The sequence below is a fragment of the Cervus elaphus genome, chromosome X (assembly GCF_910594005.1).
Source record: "Cervus elaphus chromosome X, mCerEla1.1, whole genome shotgun sequence".
Lineage (NCBI taxonomy): Eukaryota > Metazoa > Chordata > Mammalia > Artiodactyla > Cervidae > Cervus > Cervus elaphus.
The window spans coordinates 28058925-28075000 of NC_057848.1; the positions used below are offsets into that span (position 1 = coordinate 28058925).

Sequence of the window (16076 nt, forward strand, 5' to 3'; positions counted from 1 at the left end):
CAACTTATATTTAAAGACAGACATGAAATATTTAACTGTAAATAACTAAGTGTATGTATATATTGATGAGGGCTTCCCAGGTGGCACTAGTGGTAAAGAAACTGCCTGCCAATGGAGGAGACACAAGAGACACGGGTTTGATCCCTGAGTCGGGAAGTCACCCTGGAGATGGGCATGGTAACCCATGCCAGTATTCTTGCCTGGACAAGAATTCCATGGGTAGGGGAGCCTGGTGGGCTACCGTCCATGGGGTTGTAAAGAGTTGGACATGACTGAGTCACTAACACTTTCACACCAATTAAAGTAACATTTTGATGTCTCTGTGGAAATGACGTAGTCACAAGCCCATGTCTCAGCACTGATATTTATGTATTTCAATAGCTAGGTCTTTTCTCTTACAGATATTTTAGAAGTTCAGTTAATTAAAAAACATAAATGTAAGTTGCTTTTAATAATTTCTATAAAGCAATGGAGTAGATTTTTCCTTTGAAATCATTTTTTTCCCTTTGGAATTGGATCCGTAAACTAACGAGTAAATACAAAGGGGTGCACAGATAGAATGGATCTTATACTCTTTAATTTTTTTCCTTAAGCGAGAACAACGTGCTGAGACATGGGCTTGTGAATATGTCATTTCCACAGAGACATCAAATGTTACTTTAATTGGTGTGGATGTGTTAGTCACTCGGCCGTGTCTGACGCTTTCCAACCCCACGGATGGTAGCTCGCCAGGCTCCTCTTCTTTCTATACTCCTTGGACTGATGTAGAACACACTGATGCCAAACCTAGAATTAAATCACCTTTATTGCTAAAAGTTTATTTGACAGTGTTAGGCACAAAACATCAATGTTAATAATGAAAAGAGCTGAAAGCTTGACGCTTATAATTTGAGAATTGCTGATTATAATCACAAACTCTTTAGGTTTTATATGGGCTTTAACACATAGGATGTCTTGCACTGAAAAAATGTGCTAAGATAAACAAGATGTACCCACTTCAACTACAATTTTTAAAATAATGTGCTTCAGTGTGGCTGATGTTGCACTTGTATCATACAACTTGGGTTCAAGCTCTTTCTCCAAAGCCCTCAGAATAACAGGGACAGAAGAAACTTTTGAAGCATTTGCAGTTCATTCTGCAGCTGTTTCAGGAAAGGAAAGAAATATTAAACATCTGCATATTATTTAGGTAATTGTTATATATACTTCATTAAAAAAATACCCCAATGCTCACATCCCTCTGTAGTTCTCAATATTAAATACACACTACTTACAGCTTCAACGATAATTTTGTCTTGCAGCATGGCCATTCCTTGTCTAATTTCACTTTGCTCATCACTCAGAAAATGTTCATGATCCTTCTCTAACTCCTCCATACGCTAAAAGAGAAAGTCTAGTTCAGTGAGAAAGCACCACTTTTCATCTCACATTCTAAATGGATACAATTAAAGTTCAAAAGTAATAACACTTAATATTCAAAGGATGCTCACTATTTATTCCAAATAAAAATACTGTAACAAATACATGGAGATCGAAATATTCACTTAAGGGATCTTCTAAATGCTGACTTGAGTCAAATTGTATTATTACAGTGGTACAATCACCTTACCCTTTGCTCAAAACAATAACTTAAGGAAGAGTAAAGGTCAAGGGGGAGGAAAAACAAAAAAACTGATGGTCCCACGGGATGAAATACCAGAATTTAAAAACCCTCTAATGAGCTTTCTAAACAATAAGTAACAATGCATGTATAGTGACTAATAATGAGTGAAACATGGCTCCACTGGAGGGAATAGAATGAGCTCTACTATGACCTCGCTACATGATGAAAAACAAATTTATGTTCTAAATCTTTACCATTCATTCAACAAATATTGACCAAGTGCATTCTATCTAAAAGTAAGAGTAGTCCTCCTTCCATCCTATCTAAAAAACAAACAACAACAACAACAACAACAAAAGCTAAGGAGAGGTTGTAGGCCCAGTTGTGGTTTTCTATACGTATTTTTAAAATTAAAAAACAAAAGACAAAAACATTATAACAATTCAGGAAGCACATTCTGCCGTGACTATGTAGTGGAAAACAGGATTGATTCTGACTTTGTTGGCAAAAGAATAAGATGTCAATTAGTAAAAGAAGGAGGGAATCAAACCTATTGTAGGCGAGGAGCATATGCAAAGCAAGGAGGTAATGGTGACAGTGCAGAGAAAGCAACCAATCTGGACAGGTGGGAGGAGACAAAGAATGTATGTGGGGAAACCACAAAGGCAGGAGGGATCTTGTTATGGGGGACACGTTGAACATCTAAAACTTCAAACTCGGAAGCTATAATGACAGGATTGCAGGAGGGAAGGGATAATTTTAGGAGGATCATTATTACAGAAGTGTGAAGGATGGATTGGAGAGGAGAGAAGTCAGGCAAGAGTTTAATAGAACAAGCAAGGGATGATGAGGCCCTGAACCAGGTAGGGCAGCAGCAGTGGGAATTCAAAGGAAGAAATGAAATAGGTGCAAACTATTGTACTATACATAAAACAGACAAAGAACACAGGATTTACTATGTAGCATAGGGAACTATATTCACTATCTTATAGTAAGCTACAATGGAAAATGATTGAAATATATATGTATGTATATATTTAGAAACATATATGAGTGTGTGTGTGTGTATATATATATATATATATGAACTCTATATATGTATGTATCAGTTCAGTTCAGTTTAGTCGCTCAGTTGTGTCGGACTCCTTAAGACCCCATGAACTGCAGCACGCCAGGCCTTCTTGTCCATTACCAACTCCCGGAGCCCACCCAAACTCATGTCCATTGAGTCGGTGATGCCATCCAACCATCTCATCCCGAGTCGTCCCCTTCTCCTCCTGCCCTAATCTTTCCCAGCATCAGGGACTTTTCAAATGAGTCAGCTCTTCGCATCAGGTGGCCAAAGTATTGGAGTTTCAGCTTCAACATCAGTCCTTCCAATGAACACCCAGGATGGACTGGTTGGATCTCCTTGCAGTCCAAGGGACTCTCAAGAGTCTTCTCCAACACCACAGTTCAAAAGCATCAATTTTATACCTCTCAGCTTTCTTTATAGTCCAACTCTCACATCCATACATGACCACTGGAAAAACCATAGCCTTGACTAGATGGACCTTTGTTGGCAAAGTAATGTCTCTGCCTTTTAATATGCTGTCTAGGTTGGTCATAATTTTCCTTCCAAGGAGTAAGCATCTTTTAATTTCATGGCTGCAGTAAACTTCTGCAGTGATTTTGGAGCCCAGAAAAATAAAGTCAGCCACTGTTTCCACTGTCTCCCCATCTATTTGCCATGAAGTGATGGGACCAGATGCCATGATCTTAGTTTTCTGAATGTTGAGCTTTAAGCCAACTTTTTCACTCTCCTCTTTCCCCTTCATCAAGAAGCTGTTTAGTTCCTCTTCACTTTCTGCCATAAGGGTGGTGTCATCTGCATATCTGAGGTTATTGATATTTCTCCCATCAATCTTTATTCCAGCCTGTGCTTCCTCCAGCCCAGTGTTTCTCATGATGTACTCTACATATAAGTTAAATAAGCAGGGTGACAAATGTAGCCTTGACGTACTCCTTTTCCTATTTGGAACCAATCTGTTGTTCCATGTCCAGTTCTAGCTGTTGCTTCCTGACCTGCATACAGATTTCTCAAGAGGCAGGTCAGGTGGTTTGGTATTCCCATCTCTTTCAGAATTTTCCACAGTTTATTGTGATCTACAGAGTCATACTCAATAAAGCAGAAATAGATATTTTTCTGGAATATGTATCTAAATATATATGTATGTATATGATCTACATATACACCCAAGCGAGGGTTCAATAGTACATGAACCATGAACTTCCAGATGTTCAAGCTGGATTGAGAAAAGGCAGAGGAACCAGAGATCAAATTGCCAGCATCTGCTGGATCATCAAAAAAGGGAAAGAGTAAAAAAAAAAAAACCATCTACTTCTGCTCTATTGACTATGCCAAAGCCTTTGACTGTGTGGATCACAATAAACTGTGGAAAATACACATGTATGTATATATATGCATAACGAAGCACGTTGCTGTATACCAAAAACTAAACACAATGCTGTAAACCAGTCAGACTTCAATTTTCTAAAATGAGAGAAATTGCAGATGCAGATCTAAAAATTGCAGAGCCCAGTAATTGCTGTGTGGGAAGGACAAGGGACTTGGAGGCGTCAAAAATAACACTAAAGTTAGTACCATAAATGCTGACATTTAGCAATGTCCTTCAGAAGCAATCTTCTTTGGTACTTTATTAAATCTTCACACCAATTAGTAGTAAATGGTTCTCAGGGAACATTAGAGCTACATCTTGTCTACTTAGAAACATGTTCAAGACAACTTTTGCACATATATGATTCTAAAGCTCTTTAAAGATTATCTATTTAAAAGCCTTTTACTAGTTTACTTAAGCCATCTCAATTAGTTTAAAAAGAGTGACACATTAACATCTTGTATTTGAACAAGATGGTCACTCAAAAGAGCACTTCTGCTTCCTCTCCAAGGAAAAAGAAGGGGAATGTGCAGGGTCCTATCACGTCCTGAATAAGTATGCACATATATATATGAAGAAAGGGACAACAGGCACTGAGAACAGTTTGCTAATGTGCAAATATCACAGCAAATCACTTTCAATCCACAAACATGTAGTCCACTTCTGGGTTTTTCATTCAGTTATACACTTTGACTTTCTTATGTGATTATAAATTCGCATATAAAGTCACTATTAGTTACTCATATTCTAAAAGCAAATACCCCATAAATGTTCATACAATGCATTTGAAAACAAAAAAGGTCTTCACTAATTATAACTGCCTGACTTTATATGCAGCAGCAACAGTTAATAGGAGAAAGGTAAAAGACACCTAGAGATAATTTATTAAATTCCTAAATTTCCAGTATATATTTGTCCTTGGCTGATCGCCTAAATACTCATTGCTGAACAAAATAGTTATGATAAAAAGGTTAATCAAGTATCAGTTTTCTTCACCATGTATATACATCTAGATTAAATTCCCAGTTTGCAGTTCCCCATTTTAAATGATTCCCACAAAACTATAGGCTTCCCTGATGGCTCAGATGGTAAAGAATCTGCCTGCAATGTGGGAGACCTGGGCTCGATCCCTGGGTCAGGAAGTTCCCCTGGAGAAGGGAATGGCAACCGACTCCAGTATTCTTGCCTGGAGAATTCCATGGACAGAGGCTACAGTCCACAGGATTGCAAAGAGTCAGACATGACTGAGTGACTAACACTTTCACTTTCACAAAAGTATAAAGGAATCCTAAAACTAAAAACACATTTACCAATTAGGCTGTATTCAGACCAATGAATTCAAAATGGAGAATGTTTAACAAGTTAAAGGCAGGCACGACCTAAATGTTTTCTCCCCCATAAGTTTGGATAGACACAGACTATCTTCTACTTTTATATACATATTGTTTTTATGAGAATGTACTGTGTTACCAAATACAACAGACCTTCAGGAATTGCTCATATGAATTTTTAATTTTTTTCAGCCTCTGGCTCTGAAGAAGTCTAGCTTGTTGAAGAACATTTCGTTGCTCTTGAAACATACGCTACAAATATAAAAGAAAAAGTGGTAAAATGTGGGCAACGTTTAATATTTGGAAAGCATGTTTATACATTAAGCTTTAAAGGAACTCTCTCTAACTCAATGCTTGTTAACATTTCCTGTTTTGACAACTTTGATGACCAAGTTGAAGTAACTGTGGTCACCACTACAAGACAGAAACCATATAATATTCCTACCCTATCAGTCACTGAGTAGGAGATATTCTTTCTTAACAATCTTCAAAACATGTCATTCTTGAGGTCAAAATCCACAAATGACCCTTCCAATAATGTGTTTACCACGGGTAGGCAAAATCTACAAGGTAATCCTTCCTAACAGTAATTGCTGAGGAACTATTCTTTCTTAACAATACTCAAAATATATATTAATTCTTGGCCCCTTCAATATGCACATAGATGATCCTTCCAATAGCTGGCCTTTCTGTTCTTTGACCTAAACTCCAACAATAAACTTACCCGCTTCTTTACATTAGCCACTCACTTATATAGTCATACCCCATAGTCATGGGATTCGGTCATTCCCAAGAACTGCCCTGGCTACATGATATTAGTTAGAGCAAAGACTTAAACAGGAACTACAGGTCAGGTATGGTTCCAATGACTTTAATAGACTTCTTCTATATGATCTCATTTTTTTATTCTTCAAAAAGTCTCTATGAGGTACATACTCTCACTGTGTTCCCTTTCATAGATGAGGAAACTGAGACACACAGATAAACAATCTGTCCTTGGTTTCACAGCTAGCACTGGTCAACCAAGATTGGATCCCAAACATTTACCATTCTGGGGTCTGGGCCCTAGACCATTGTACTACATATACTTTTTCATTTCCCCTAGCATTCAACCACTACCTCTCTGTTTTGCACTTCATTCCCTTTCTTGCTACATACAGGTCAACACTACATCAGGAATAACATCCGCTGATGCTAGGACTGTTCATTGTCCCCAACCCCCACTCTCTTGACTTCCTCTCTCCTCCTTCTCAGCTTAAATCCCACCATCGATCATTACACCTATGCCATGGCACATGTACCTTGGCCCCTTCTCTGTCAGTCTTCATGACTAAACCCCAATCCTGGGAAATCCGCCTCTCCAGCTGCTCTGCATCAGCCATGTGGAGTGGCCTCACTTTAAATTCATGATCACTATGACAGCAACCTAATTTGCACCCATAATTGCTGCTTGGCAATGGTATCTCCCTGGTCCTCTCAGGAAACAATTCCAGGGCTTCTTCTCTGTCCCCCAAAGGCAACAACTTATCCACCATCCTTACTCCTAAACGGTGACCTTACTACTTCACTAAATAAACAGAGGCACTCCCAAGAGAACACTCATTCTCCCTTCACTACATCTCCCACCCACCTTCACCCATCTGAGTTCAGGGGCTCTACCTTCTCTCCTGTATCATTGCCTGAGCGATTGCTAATTGAGACTTTGATACAATAAGCTCATTTTAAAGCTAAGGCTGATACTAACAGCTAGTTTTTCTTCTTGTTCCTGGGCTTTCTTCATGTCTAAATCCCACTCTCGAAACAAAGTCTGAAACTGCTGAGCATATTTGAGATAAAGATTCTGCCTGTGAAACATAAGAAAGAGCAATGTCAAACTCCACAAAGATACAAACAAATATCAACTGTATTTAAAACAAAATTGATTTGACACAATTTACACTATAAAAGAAGAAAGCAGTAATAGCACAATAGCAGCTGAAATATTCTCACGGGAAACAGAGAGGTTAAGTGGATAACTTACTCCTCAGTTCCAAAAGTACTGCTCCTGACTGAATGAATACAAACACTATCGCACATGCTCTCTACTTCTTGAAATCTAGTGACAATTTATTGTACTATGAATTTCCCAGAAACATCATTTTATCTATTAATAAAAGCAGTTTACTTTTCATTTCTTCTTACTGAATATCCTGTATGTCCTAATATGATAAGTAGATTCAGTCAGCTTATACTATCTATTTATCAGAGAAGATTACCAAACAGGAATATTTCACTTAACTATTTCCCCTCTTTGGCACAACAATGAATTTTGAAAAAAAGAACAGTAAACACAACTTAGTTAAATGGTACAAATTTTTCACAATATAAGATTAACCTTTTCTGCATAACTGAATATAGTTAACTGTCACAAGAATAATGGTTTAAGACATCAGCCTTATGTTCAGCTAGGATAGGTCTAGATTGAATATAATTTAATTATATAGAATGAAAACTCAATTGTTCTTTGAAAGGGGAAGGAAAAAGGTCATCTTTATTTTCTTCTAGGAAATATATCTCAATTCTCTTAAGGAGTAGGATTACAAAACTAATGGCTTTACCTGGTTAGGAAAAAAAAATCAAGCAAAATGTTTTGCACTGGAAAATGTAATAGTGTTTGCCTTATACATACCATCAGATACTAAGAAATTATACAAAACGTCATTGTGGCACAAAAACTTAAACCACTTTACCTTTGTTCTTGGTGTGTTTTCCAAACACTATCAAGTTTTTCATTAGTGATTTTGATAGTAGCTCTTGTGTTCATCTCAAACTTTTTTCTCTTTGCAAGAAGAGCCTGTTTCATGTCAACTATATAAAAAATATTTACTCATTAAAGTCAAATGTGGAAAATTATCTTGTTCTGATACATTCAAATCAATATGGGCAAATGCTGCCTCAGCAATATGCAAAGACACTTAAGATTTATAATACAGACACCATTTCAAAACGCAAGATTTGCTCACTTTTCTCTGGAAAACCTTTCCAGTACTAGTATCACGACTCTAATTTTTCTAACCACAGACCACCTTTAGATTTAGAGATACTGGAAAAGTGATAACAATCAAAGCTTTTCCAAGTTTCAAAACGTGTATAAAGAATCTCAGGAGAAAACTTTCCATTCATTCCTCATCAGAAAACAGTGAAAAGGCAACTCTTTCTAACTGTGTAAAATATCCTGTAGTTCAAGGGACATGTTTAGATGGATTACCATTAGGATGTGTTGCAAAATAATGCAGAAAAGAATCCTTTGCGAAAGTATCCTTCAAAAGGATAAAAATCATTATATTGCACGAAACTGATTTTTCAAGCAATCTAGTGTGTGATGCTTTTGACTGTATTTCACTAAAGGAGACAAAGACCATGGGCATAAAAACCCAGGTTTCAAGTAAGCAGTTCAGGAACATTTAAAAAATATTTTTCCCGGAGCTTTGTACATAATGTTTTTATCTGTAAGTGCTGCATTTCACAAAGATTTATTCCTATAAGATAAGCTTTGCAAATCACATGGTTTGATTTTATGGGCCAACAATAAATAGTTATCTTTCAGTAATCATGAAGGGTCTGCAATATAATAAAAATAATTTATACATCCAGAATCTATACATAATAAACGGTTCACCAGGCAGCTCACAAAAGAAGCACCTCATCCCAACGAAGCAGACCAAAGTATTCAGAGCATATTTGCCTGTGAGGGTGATCTGTATCAAAGGGGCACAAATTGCCCCAGATGCTTTCCTAAGTGTACTGTCCTCTAACACAGATATGGTAACTAGTATCTGACAGAACAGTAAAATTCTTCCAAGTTTGGGGACCTGATTATACATCTCTCAATAGCTAGGAGAGTTGTCTCTAGTTTTCTCTGACACAGATTATAAATGTTTAAATAACGAAAAAGGATTCCATTTCTGCTGCTAACCAAAGAAAAGAACATCAGAAAGTCGTGAGAAGTAATTAAATTAAGACTGTTTAAAATTGACCTGAGCACTGATACATCACTTTAGTTGTGCACACCAAAGGTGGTACAAACTATCTCATCCATTTCCTTACACGGTCCATTCAGGGTACACATGCAGAAATTAAAGCATCATTCTTGGTTCATCAACAATGTTAGTACCATTCTCACTTTGCAAAAACCTACAAAACCTAAAAGTCAAAACACACTGAATACTTGCATAAAATCCTGTATCTGAGAAGAAGTCTTATTATCCACCGATTTAACATCTAAATTTATAAAAGCTACATGGTTTAAAACAATTTTCATTAATTATAAATATCACTCAAACATACCTCTAAATTCTTCCAGCATCTTCTGTATTTCATTCCTGTGAAGAAGTTACATCAAATATTATTCAATAAAGACAACCTAAAAGACCATACTTGTTATGAAAGAAATCCGCCACTCAAGGATTTCACAGACAATACTTGTTACGTGAGCCAAGCTGACTTTACCTAGCAGGTAAAAATTGCTATAGAACATTACCGCAAATCTTCCTGAAATGTTTCTGCAGAGGGCTGTTCCCCCCCGAGGGTTTCAGTCACTGAGCTGTTTTCTGCACAGAAATAAAAATAGAAAACATTGTAAAACTGATGTATGACATTTTGGTCAGGTTTCCTGAAGAAACAGACTCACTGTAGAGGGTCCAGGCTTTGCCCCAACAAAAGCTTCTTAAAGCAGACATCTCAAGAGGAATCATGTATGTGCAGGTCAGATGAAGTTAGGTCAGGGACCAGGACCACTTTTTGGAGACAGTGTTATAAGCCTTTCAGGGTTGACCAACAGGTGAAAAAAAACTGTAGCACCCCAGGAAATGGTTTGGAAAGAAGGATGTGCAAGCTGTTATGAAGGAGAGCTGCTAGGAAGCTTACAGGGCAGTCCCAGTTTGGGATATGAGGCTGAACTGGGCAGTCTCCGATACATGACACAGCTCGGCACACACATGGCTTTCCCTGCTTACCATGTGGAGGACTGGGAAGCAGTGACCCAAGGGACAGGGTTACTGCCCGACCCGGCATCTCCGCCCTCACCCATGCACTGTGATCTGCAAAGGTTTCCGAAAGACCATACCTTGGCAAACACTCTCTGGCTCACTCAGCTCTCTTCTCTCCTGACTCCCAGAGTCACAGGCTGCCATATCCTGAGCCTCCATAGGGGCATCCTGAATCTCCTTTGAGGCATCCTTAACCCTCCTGAGACGCTTCCTCTGAGGCCTCTCCATCTACTCGTGTCTTCCAAGGTACAGACAGTACGCCTGCACCCTGGGAGCACAAATGTAAAGACACAGATTGGCACAAGGTCAACGGGCGATGGCCGGCATGGGTCCTCCATGGCAGATCAGTGTGTGTGCATTCTCTTGTCTCTTGTTGGAGGAGGAGCTGATGAAGCACGCAGTGATCGTGACCCCCTCCCCCAAGCGCTGTGATGGAAGACTGCCTCCTGCACCGCCCCTCACAGCCCCGTGCTGCCCACAGACATCTGAGTGTCAAGACCCTCTGGGGACAGAGTGTCAGGATCCCACATGGGGACAGAGGCTGCCCCCTGCGCCTTGGGTCTCCAAGGATCAGGTGTTGGGCAGGGAGGCCTGATCACAGGCAGGACAAACCTGAGTGTCCCTCCATAGGGGTGGGGAATAAACCGTTCAGCACCTGTCCAGGCACAGTCGGGTTGGGGGCCTTCCCGACACGCCATCTGGACCCCACGATGACCTCAGGGCACTGGCCCATCCTTTCTGCCCGGTCACTGGGCAGGAAGGACAGACCTGGGTGGATGATGCTTGCCCACCTTCTGAGACTCTCCTGGGTTGTGGGGACCGACAGCTTTCCCCAAACCCCGCCTGCTGGCCCAGCCCTCGGGGTCCTCCTTCTGCCCGGCTGGAGGCCGAGGGGAAGCCTTGGGGACATCGCCTCAGAGGCCAGCCTGGCTGCCACAGCCCCACACTCTGATTCCTTCAAGTCTGAGAAGATGGCGCCGCCCCTCCCCCAGCCCTGCTCACGGTCATGTGGTGCCGCCGGCCTCCCTGAGGGTCCCTCTGTCCCCCTCTTGGATCCCTCTGCCTGTCCCTCCCTCCCTCCATCCTTCATCCACACAGGGTGAGCTCCTCACCACAATCTCCAAACTGCGAACCTCACACCGCACACGGGACGCTCCTCTCAGGACCTCGGGACAGCACGGAAGTAACCGGCCTCTCCTGAGAGGGAGCAGCGCCGATTGGCCGGCACAGTGCGCATGCGGGAGGCGGGGCCTGGGCCTCACCCCGCCCCTTACAGAACAGCCCTCCGGGGGGGTGGGGGGTGCTCAGGCTGGGGACCCACGCTGCGGCTCTCCATGTTCTGTCTGCAGAGGACACTGCCCTTGCGGGCCGTTTTCCTGGGAAATCACAGAAGGCCAGGGGAGTGAGGAACAGGTGCTCCAGCCTCCGCCTGCCTGATGAAGGAGCATTTACCAACCCCTAGTCACTCTCCTCCTGATTTCCGTTCCACTCACTCCCTTCCGCTTGCAGACGAAGAGCCATCCTCCAGGGTGTCTTGTATAAACCACAACCCTCCATTTTCAGGTTTGGATTTTCCTTTCTTTCTTTTTTTTTTTTTTTAAAGACACTGTTACCTAATCCTTAAATAGTCTTGCTTACACTTGTTATCTGCAAATCACGGTCAATTTTATCAGGTTCTCTGTGGTCTTCTGCCACTTCCTCTTAGCATCACTCGACATTTGTGGCAGTATCAACCAGTATCTACAGTGTGACCTGTCTCCACCGGGCTTTCTCTTTCCTTGCCCTGTCATGTACCCTTGTGGAGCCACGCCTCCCTTTGTCCCTCCATTTTTCTTCTTGTCCCTGGACATCTGCATGCTTTCCACTTGAGAGCCCTTCAGAGCACCGATGCAAGCAGTGTTCTGATGTCTAGCCCATGTGCAATACTCATTTCAGTGTTTAAGGGAGTGGGATGGCTAGGTCATAGGCTCACTGAGTGCAGGGAAACTGTGTCCAACTTCTTCCTCCACCAGCGGGTTGAGTCCCATTGTTCTGTATCCTCACCAAATACGTGGTGGAATAGGGATTCTTGCCTGTTGGCACTCTAGTGGGTGTAAAATTATATCAGGGAGAATTATTCTTTTGCATGTCTCCAGTCACTCATACGGTTGAACTCTATTTTTATGCTGAATGACCATTTCAATTTTTTCTCCATGACAAGTGTCACGGGGGGAAATTTTTCAATTTTCCCATTGGTAGAAGGTTTTTGTTATAGATTCATAGAAGTCACAGGTATGTTGGGATATTAGTCTTTATATGTGTGCTTTCCTGTGCCTGTTAAAAGAGCTTTATCTTTACTCTGGGGTTGTAACATCTTTCTCCTTAACTTTTTTTTTTATGCTTTTAAGGTTTATTTTTCATTTTTGAATCGGTGTTCCTGGGGAAACCGGTGTTTTTTGCAGACATCATATAGAGCTCCAATTGCTTTATTTCCCTTCATGTGGACATTCAGATTTGACATATTCACTAATCGAATAGTGTATACTTTCCTCACAATCACATCATTTAGAAAAATGTACATCTTTGCACACACTGATTCAAATTCCACCTTTATCATACCATAGATTTCTGTGTGTTATTTGGTCTAGTCTGTGCTTCCCATTACATTCCATTGGTTATTCTGTCTATTTGTGGTCCAAGACCACACTGTTTTAATTATAGAGCCTTTGGGCTATCCTGTAATATGTGGTTGGCCTGTTCTCATGTAAAGCTCTTCCCTTTGGTTGTTTTTGAAGGTTTCTTGCTTTTTTTATATTCTATCATTTTGATATCTCTGGGAGGAGAGGGAAGAACTTGCTGGCATTTGTATGGGATTGCATTAAATCTGTAAGTTATCTCAGGGAGAGCTAACATCTGGATGATGCTGAAAGGTCCTAACAAGAGACAAGATGATACACAGCTAACTGATATTTTAACAAGTGTCCAATATAACAATTGGATTTAAAAGTTCCAAAATCGTAATTTGCAAAGTTAATCTTCAAAGAAGACCTCTGAATCAGCCTTCCCATCTGTCTGTCTGTCAGTCACCTGTGTGTGTGTGTGTGTTCACTCACTCAGCACTTTGGAACTTGTTCTCACCCCAATTTCGGTGCGCATTCTCTGGCATCTTGATTCCTTAAATGTCCTCATCTAAAATGACCTGCTCCTGCACTCTGTTTAAACTACATCAACTTCGAGGGCCTCACCTGAAGTTGCTCTGTCTTAAAAATCTGCCCTTCTTATATCATGCACTTGAACCACTGTCTCCTATCCTTCGAGTTCCCCCACCGCATCCATTTACCAGCCTCATCAGAACACCCACTCCACTGGCACTTTTTCTTTCCTATGTCCACGAATCCTCCTAGCTTCTCATGAGTGAAGGTCCAGCATGTCAGTCAGTTCCTTCCCTAGAACCTCCTGGGATGCCCCTGCCTTTGTCGGGTGAAGTCCTATTTTTCTGAAAACCCAGCTCTCTTTCCTTTTGCTGGCCCCTGCCACGGTGGAGAAAATTACCTAAGATGGCCAAGAATTAGCACCTTGGATTGATGACTGACAGCCTCAACCAGGCCCACAAATTCCTCCCCACTTATCCCATTTGCATCTGGTCAACCCACTTTCTCCACTTGCCATTTTCGACGTTTTCCACTCTGCTCCACCTTTAATCCTGCTCCTTCCCCTCACAACTCCCCTGCCATGCTCAGCAACTCACTCTCTCCCTATTTTTCTGAGAAAAAATGGTTCAGATGGAAACCCAGGCACCTATTGCCCTCAAACCTACAGGCCACCTGCACCTGTCCCAAACTGTCCCCCTGTCTGAGGAGAGAGGGCCTCACCCCTCTGTTCTAGGGCACATGGCCTCCTGTCTTCCAGGAACCTTGCAGTATCCACTCTTGTCCACGGTGTCTCTCCATCCTCTATCTCGAGCCTCTCTTTCTCTTTCCCACTGCTCCCACTAACCTTTGCACGTATTCAAATCTCCTTCAACTCAAAGGAGAATCTCTTGGCTCTATTTTCAATCAACCCATCCCACCCCTACTCTCCTCTTAGCAGTCAAAGGTCTATCAAGACTTGTGTATGCTTGTTGCCTCAATTTCCTCCCCTCCCATGTGCTCTGTGACCTACTGTAAGCCAGCACAACATGAACTCCCACAACTCTTCAAATGGCACTCACCTGAAAGCTGCCAGTGACCTCTGTGTGGCCAAATCGAGTGGATTTGGTCCTCATCTCTTTTGATTTGCAGCAGCATTCATCACCACAAACTGCCTCTTGCTTTTCTTTGCCCTCTTCCTGTGTTCCTTTGGCTTCCATAAGTACATATTCTCTGGTTATCCTCTTGTCCATCTGGCCACTTCTCAGTAACTTTGCTACCTCTGCCTCCCCTGACACTAGTGGGAAGTTACATGGTGGGCCTCTCCAGAACTCGCCTTCACTCTGCTCCCTTCTCGACTTATACCCTTAATCTTAACATTTCCATATATTCCCGCCAGGGTACAATTACCATTTACATCAGAGTTTCTCAAGGTGTGGAGCATGCACCAGCCTGTCTCAGGATTACAGGTTAGTGGGCATGTTAAAATCCAAACTCCCAGGGACTTCCCTGGTGGTCTGGTGGCTAAGACTCTGTGCTCCTAATGCAGTAGGCCCAGGTTCAATCCCTAATCAGGGAACTAGTTCTCATATGTCACAACTGAGAGCTCACATGCCCCAGCTAAGGATCTCACATGCCTCAAGGAATATTGCTGTAACAGAGGCCCGACACAGTCAAATAAATAAATAATCCAGTCTCCTTGGTCTTATGCAAGGCCCACAGAAACAACTCCGTGGGTGGGCACTGGGAAGCTGCATTTTAAATGCATTCTCCAGGTTGCTCTCAACCCCACTAAAGTTGGAACCACTGTATTTGTGAAGGAGGGTCTGGCTGACATTCACAAAGGCAGCTCAACATCTCCACCTGCTGGCTCCCTGACACTAGTGTCTTAGTTTCCCAATTAGAGTTCACGGATGCTAAGAAAGGATCAAAAACGAGGGAAAAAGAAAAAAAGAAAACACACACACACACACACACACACAAAGAAAACAAAGAACAAAAGATAAGAATGGAGTATCTGCCTGACCAACAACCAAGATTAAGTTATATCCTCTTCTGACTTTCCTAGCTCCAAATTAGAGCCTTCTGTGCCAAAGGTTTAGGGGTGAATTACATTGACGCCTTTCATTTCTCATCCAACAACACGAGAATTCAGGTGTTGGGTGAATCTTTTTATCTATAGACCATCACACCAACTTTCTTACTTCTTACAATGTACCAACAACACTTAACAAATGTTCAAGGGTAGCCTTCCAGAAGTTAGCTAAGGAGAAGCATTCTACATTCCCCTGATAATCTATGATGGGGTACTCTAATTTAACCTAACTTCTAATGTGAAGTCTTTGGTCCAATTGTAGAAATAATAAATCTTGAGTGTAATAAAATTGATAACAAATATGATTTATGAAGGAAATGGAATTCACCCCTAAGTCCACTACTCAGGCATAATATGCCATTTCAAATTGGCGGTATTACTTGTTTTCCTCCTTCTCTCTGCATATAGAGACAGATAGACAGGTGCCTACACAGAGGTGCAGATGTAAATAGAAAGATACAGTTATATGGACTGT

At 41.3% G+C, this 16076-nt stretch overlaps 1 protein-coding gene across 1 annotated transcript; it reads right to left on the reverse strand.

Annotated features, from left to right (window-relative positions):
- Positions 1–817: 817 nt before the first annotated feature.
- On the reverse strand, positions 818–11615 carry LOC122690737 (synaptonemal complex protein 3-like). The gene is made up of 9 exons (XM_043897653.1): positions 11512–11615; positions 10477–10667; positions 9892–9961; positions 9699–9733; positions 8102–8219; positions 7117–7216; positions 5526–5624; positions 1275–1379; positions 818–1142 (listed from the first exon to the last, which is right to left on the reverse strand). Exons 2-9 carry the CDS (start codon positions 10625–10627, stop codon positions 1089–1091), a joined length of 732 nt encoding a protein of 243 aa, XP_043753588.1. The 5' UTR covers positions 10628–10667; positions 11512–11615; the 3' UTR covers positions 818–1088.
- Between the last annotated feature and the right edge of the window lie 4461 nt (positions 11616–16076).

What these genes read in the sequence shown, in the direction of transcription:
- LOC122690737 (XM_043897653.1), bottom strand. Translation starts at nt 10,627, where the DNA reads ATGGAGAGGCCTCAGAGGAAGCGTCTCAGGAGGGTTAAGGATGCCTCA. An exon ending in GATGCTGGAAGAATTTAGAG is followed by an intron (nt 8,220 to 9,698) that starts GTATGTTTGAGT and finishes TTTTTTATATAG; the next exon opens with TTGACATGAAACAGGCTCTT. An exon ending in CATATGAGCAATTCCTGAAG is followed by an intron (nt 1,380 to 5,525) that starts GTCTGTTGTATT and finishes TTTCTCTTTTAG; the next exon opens with CGTATGGAGGAGTTAGAGAA.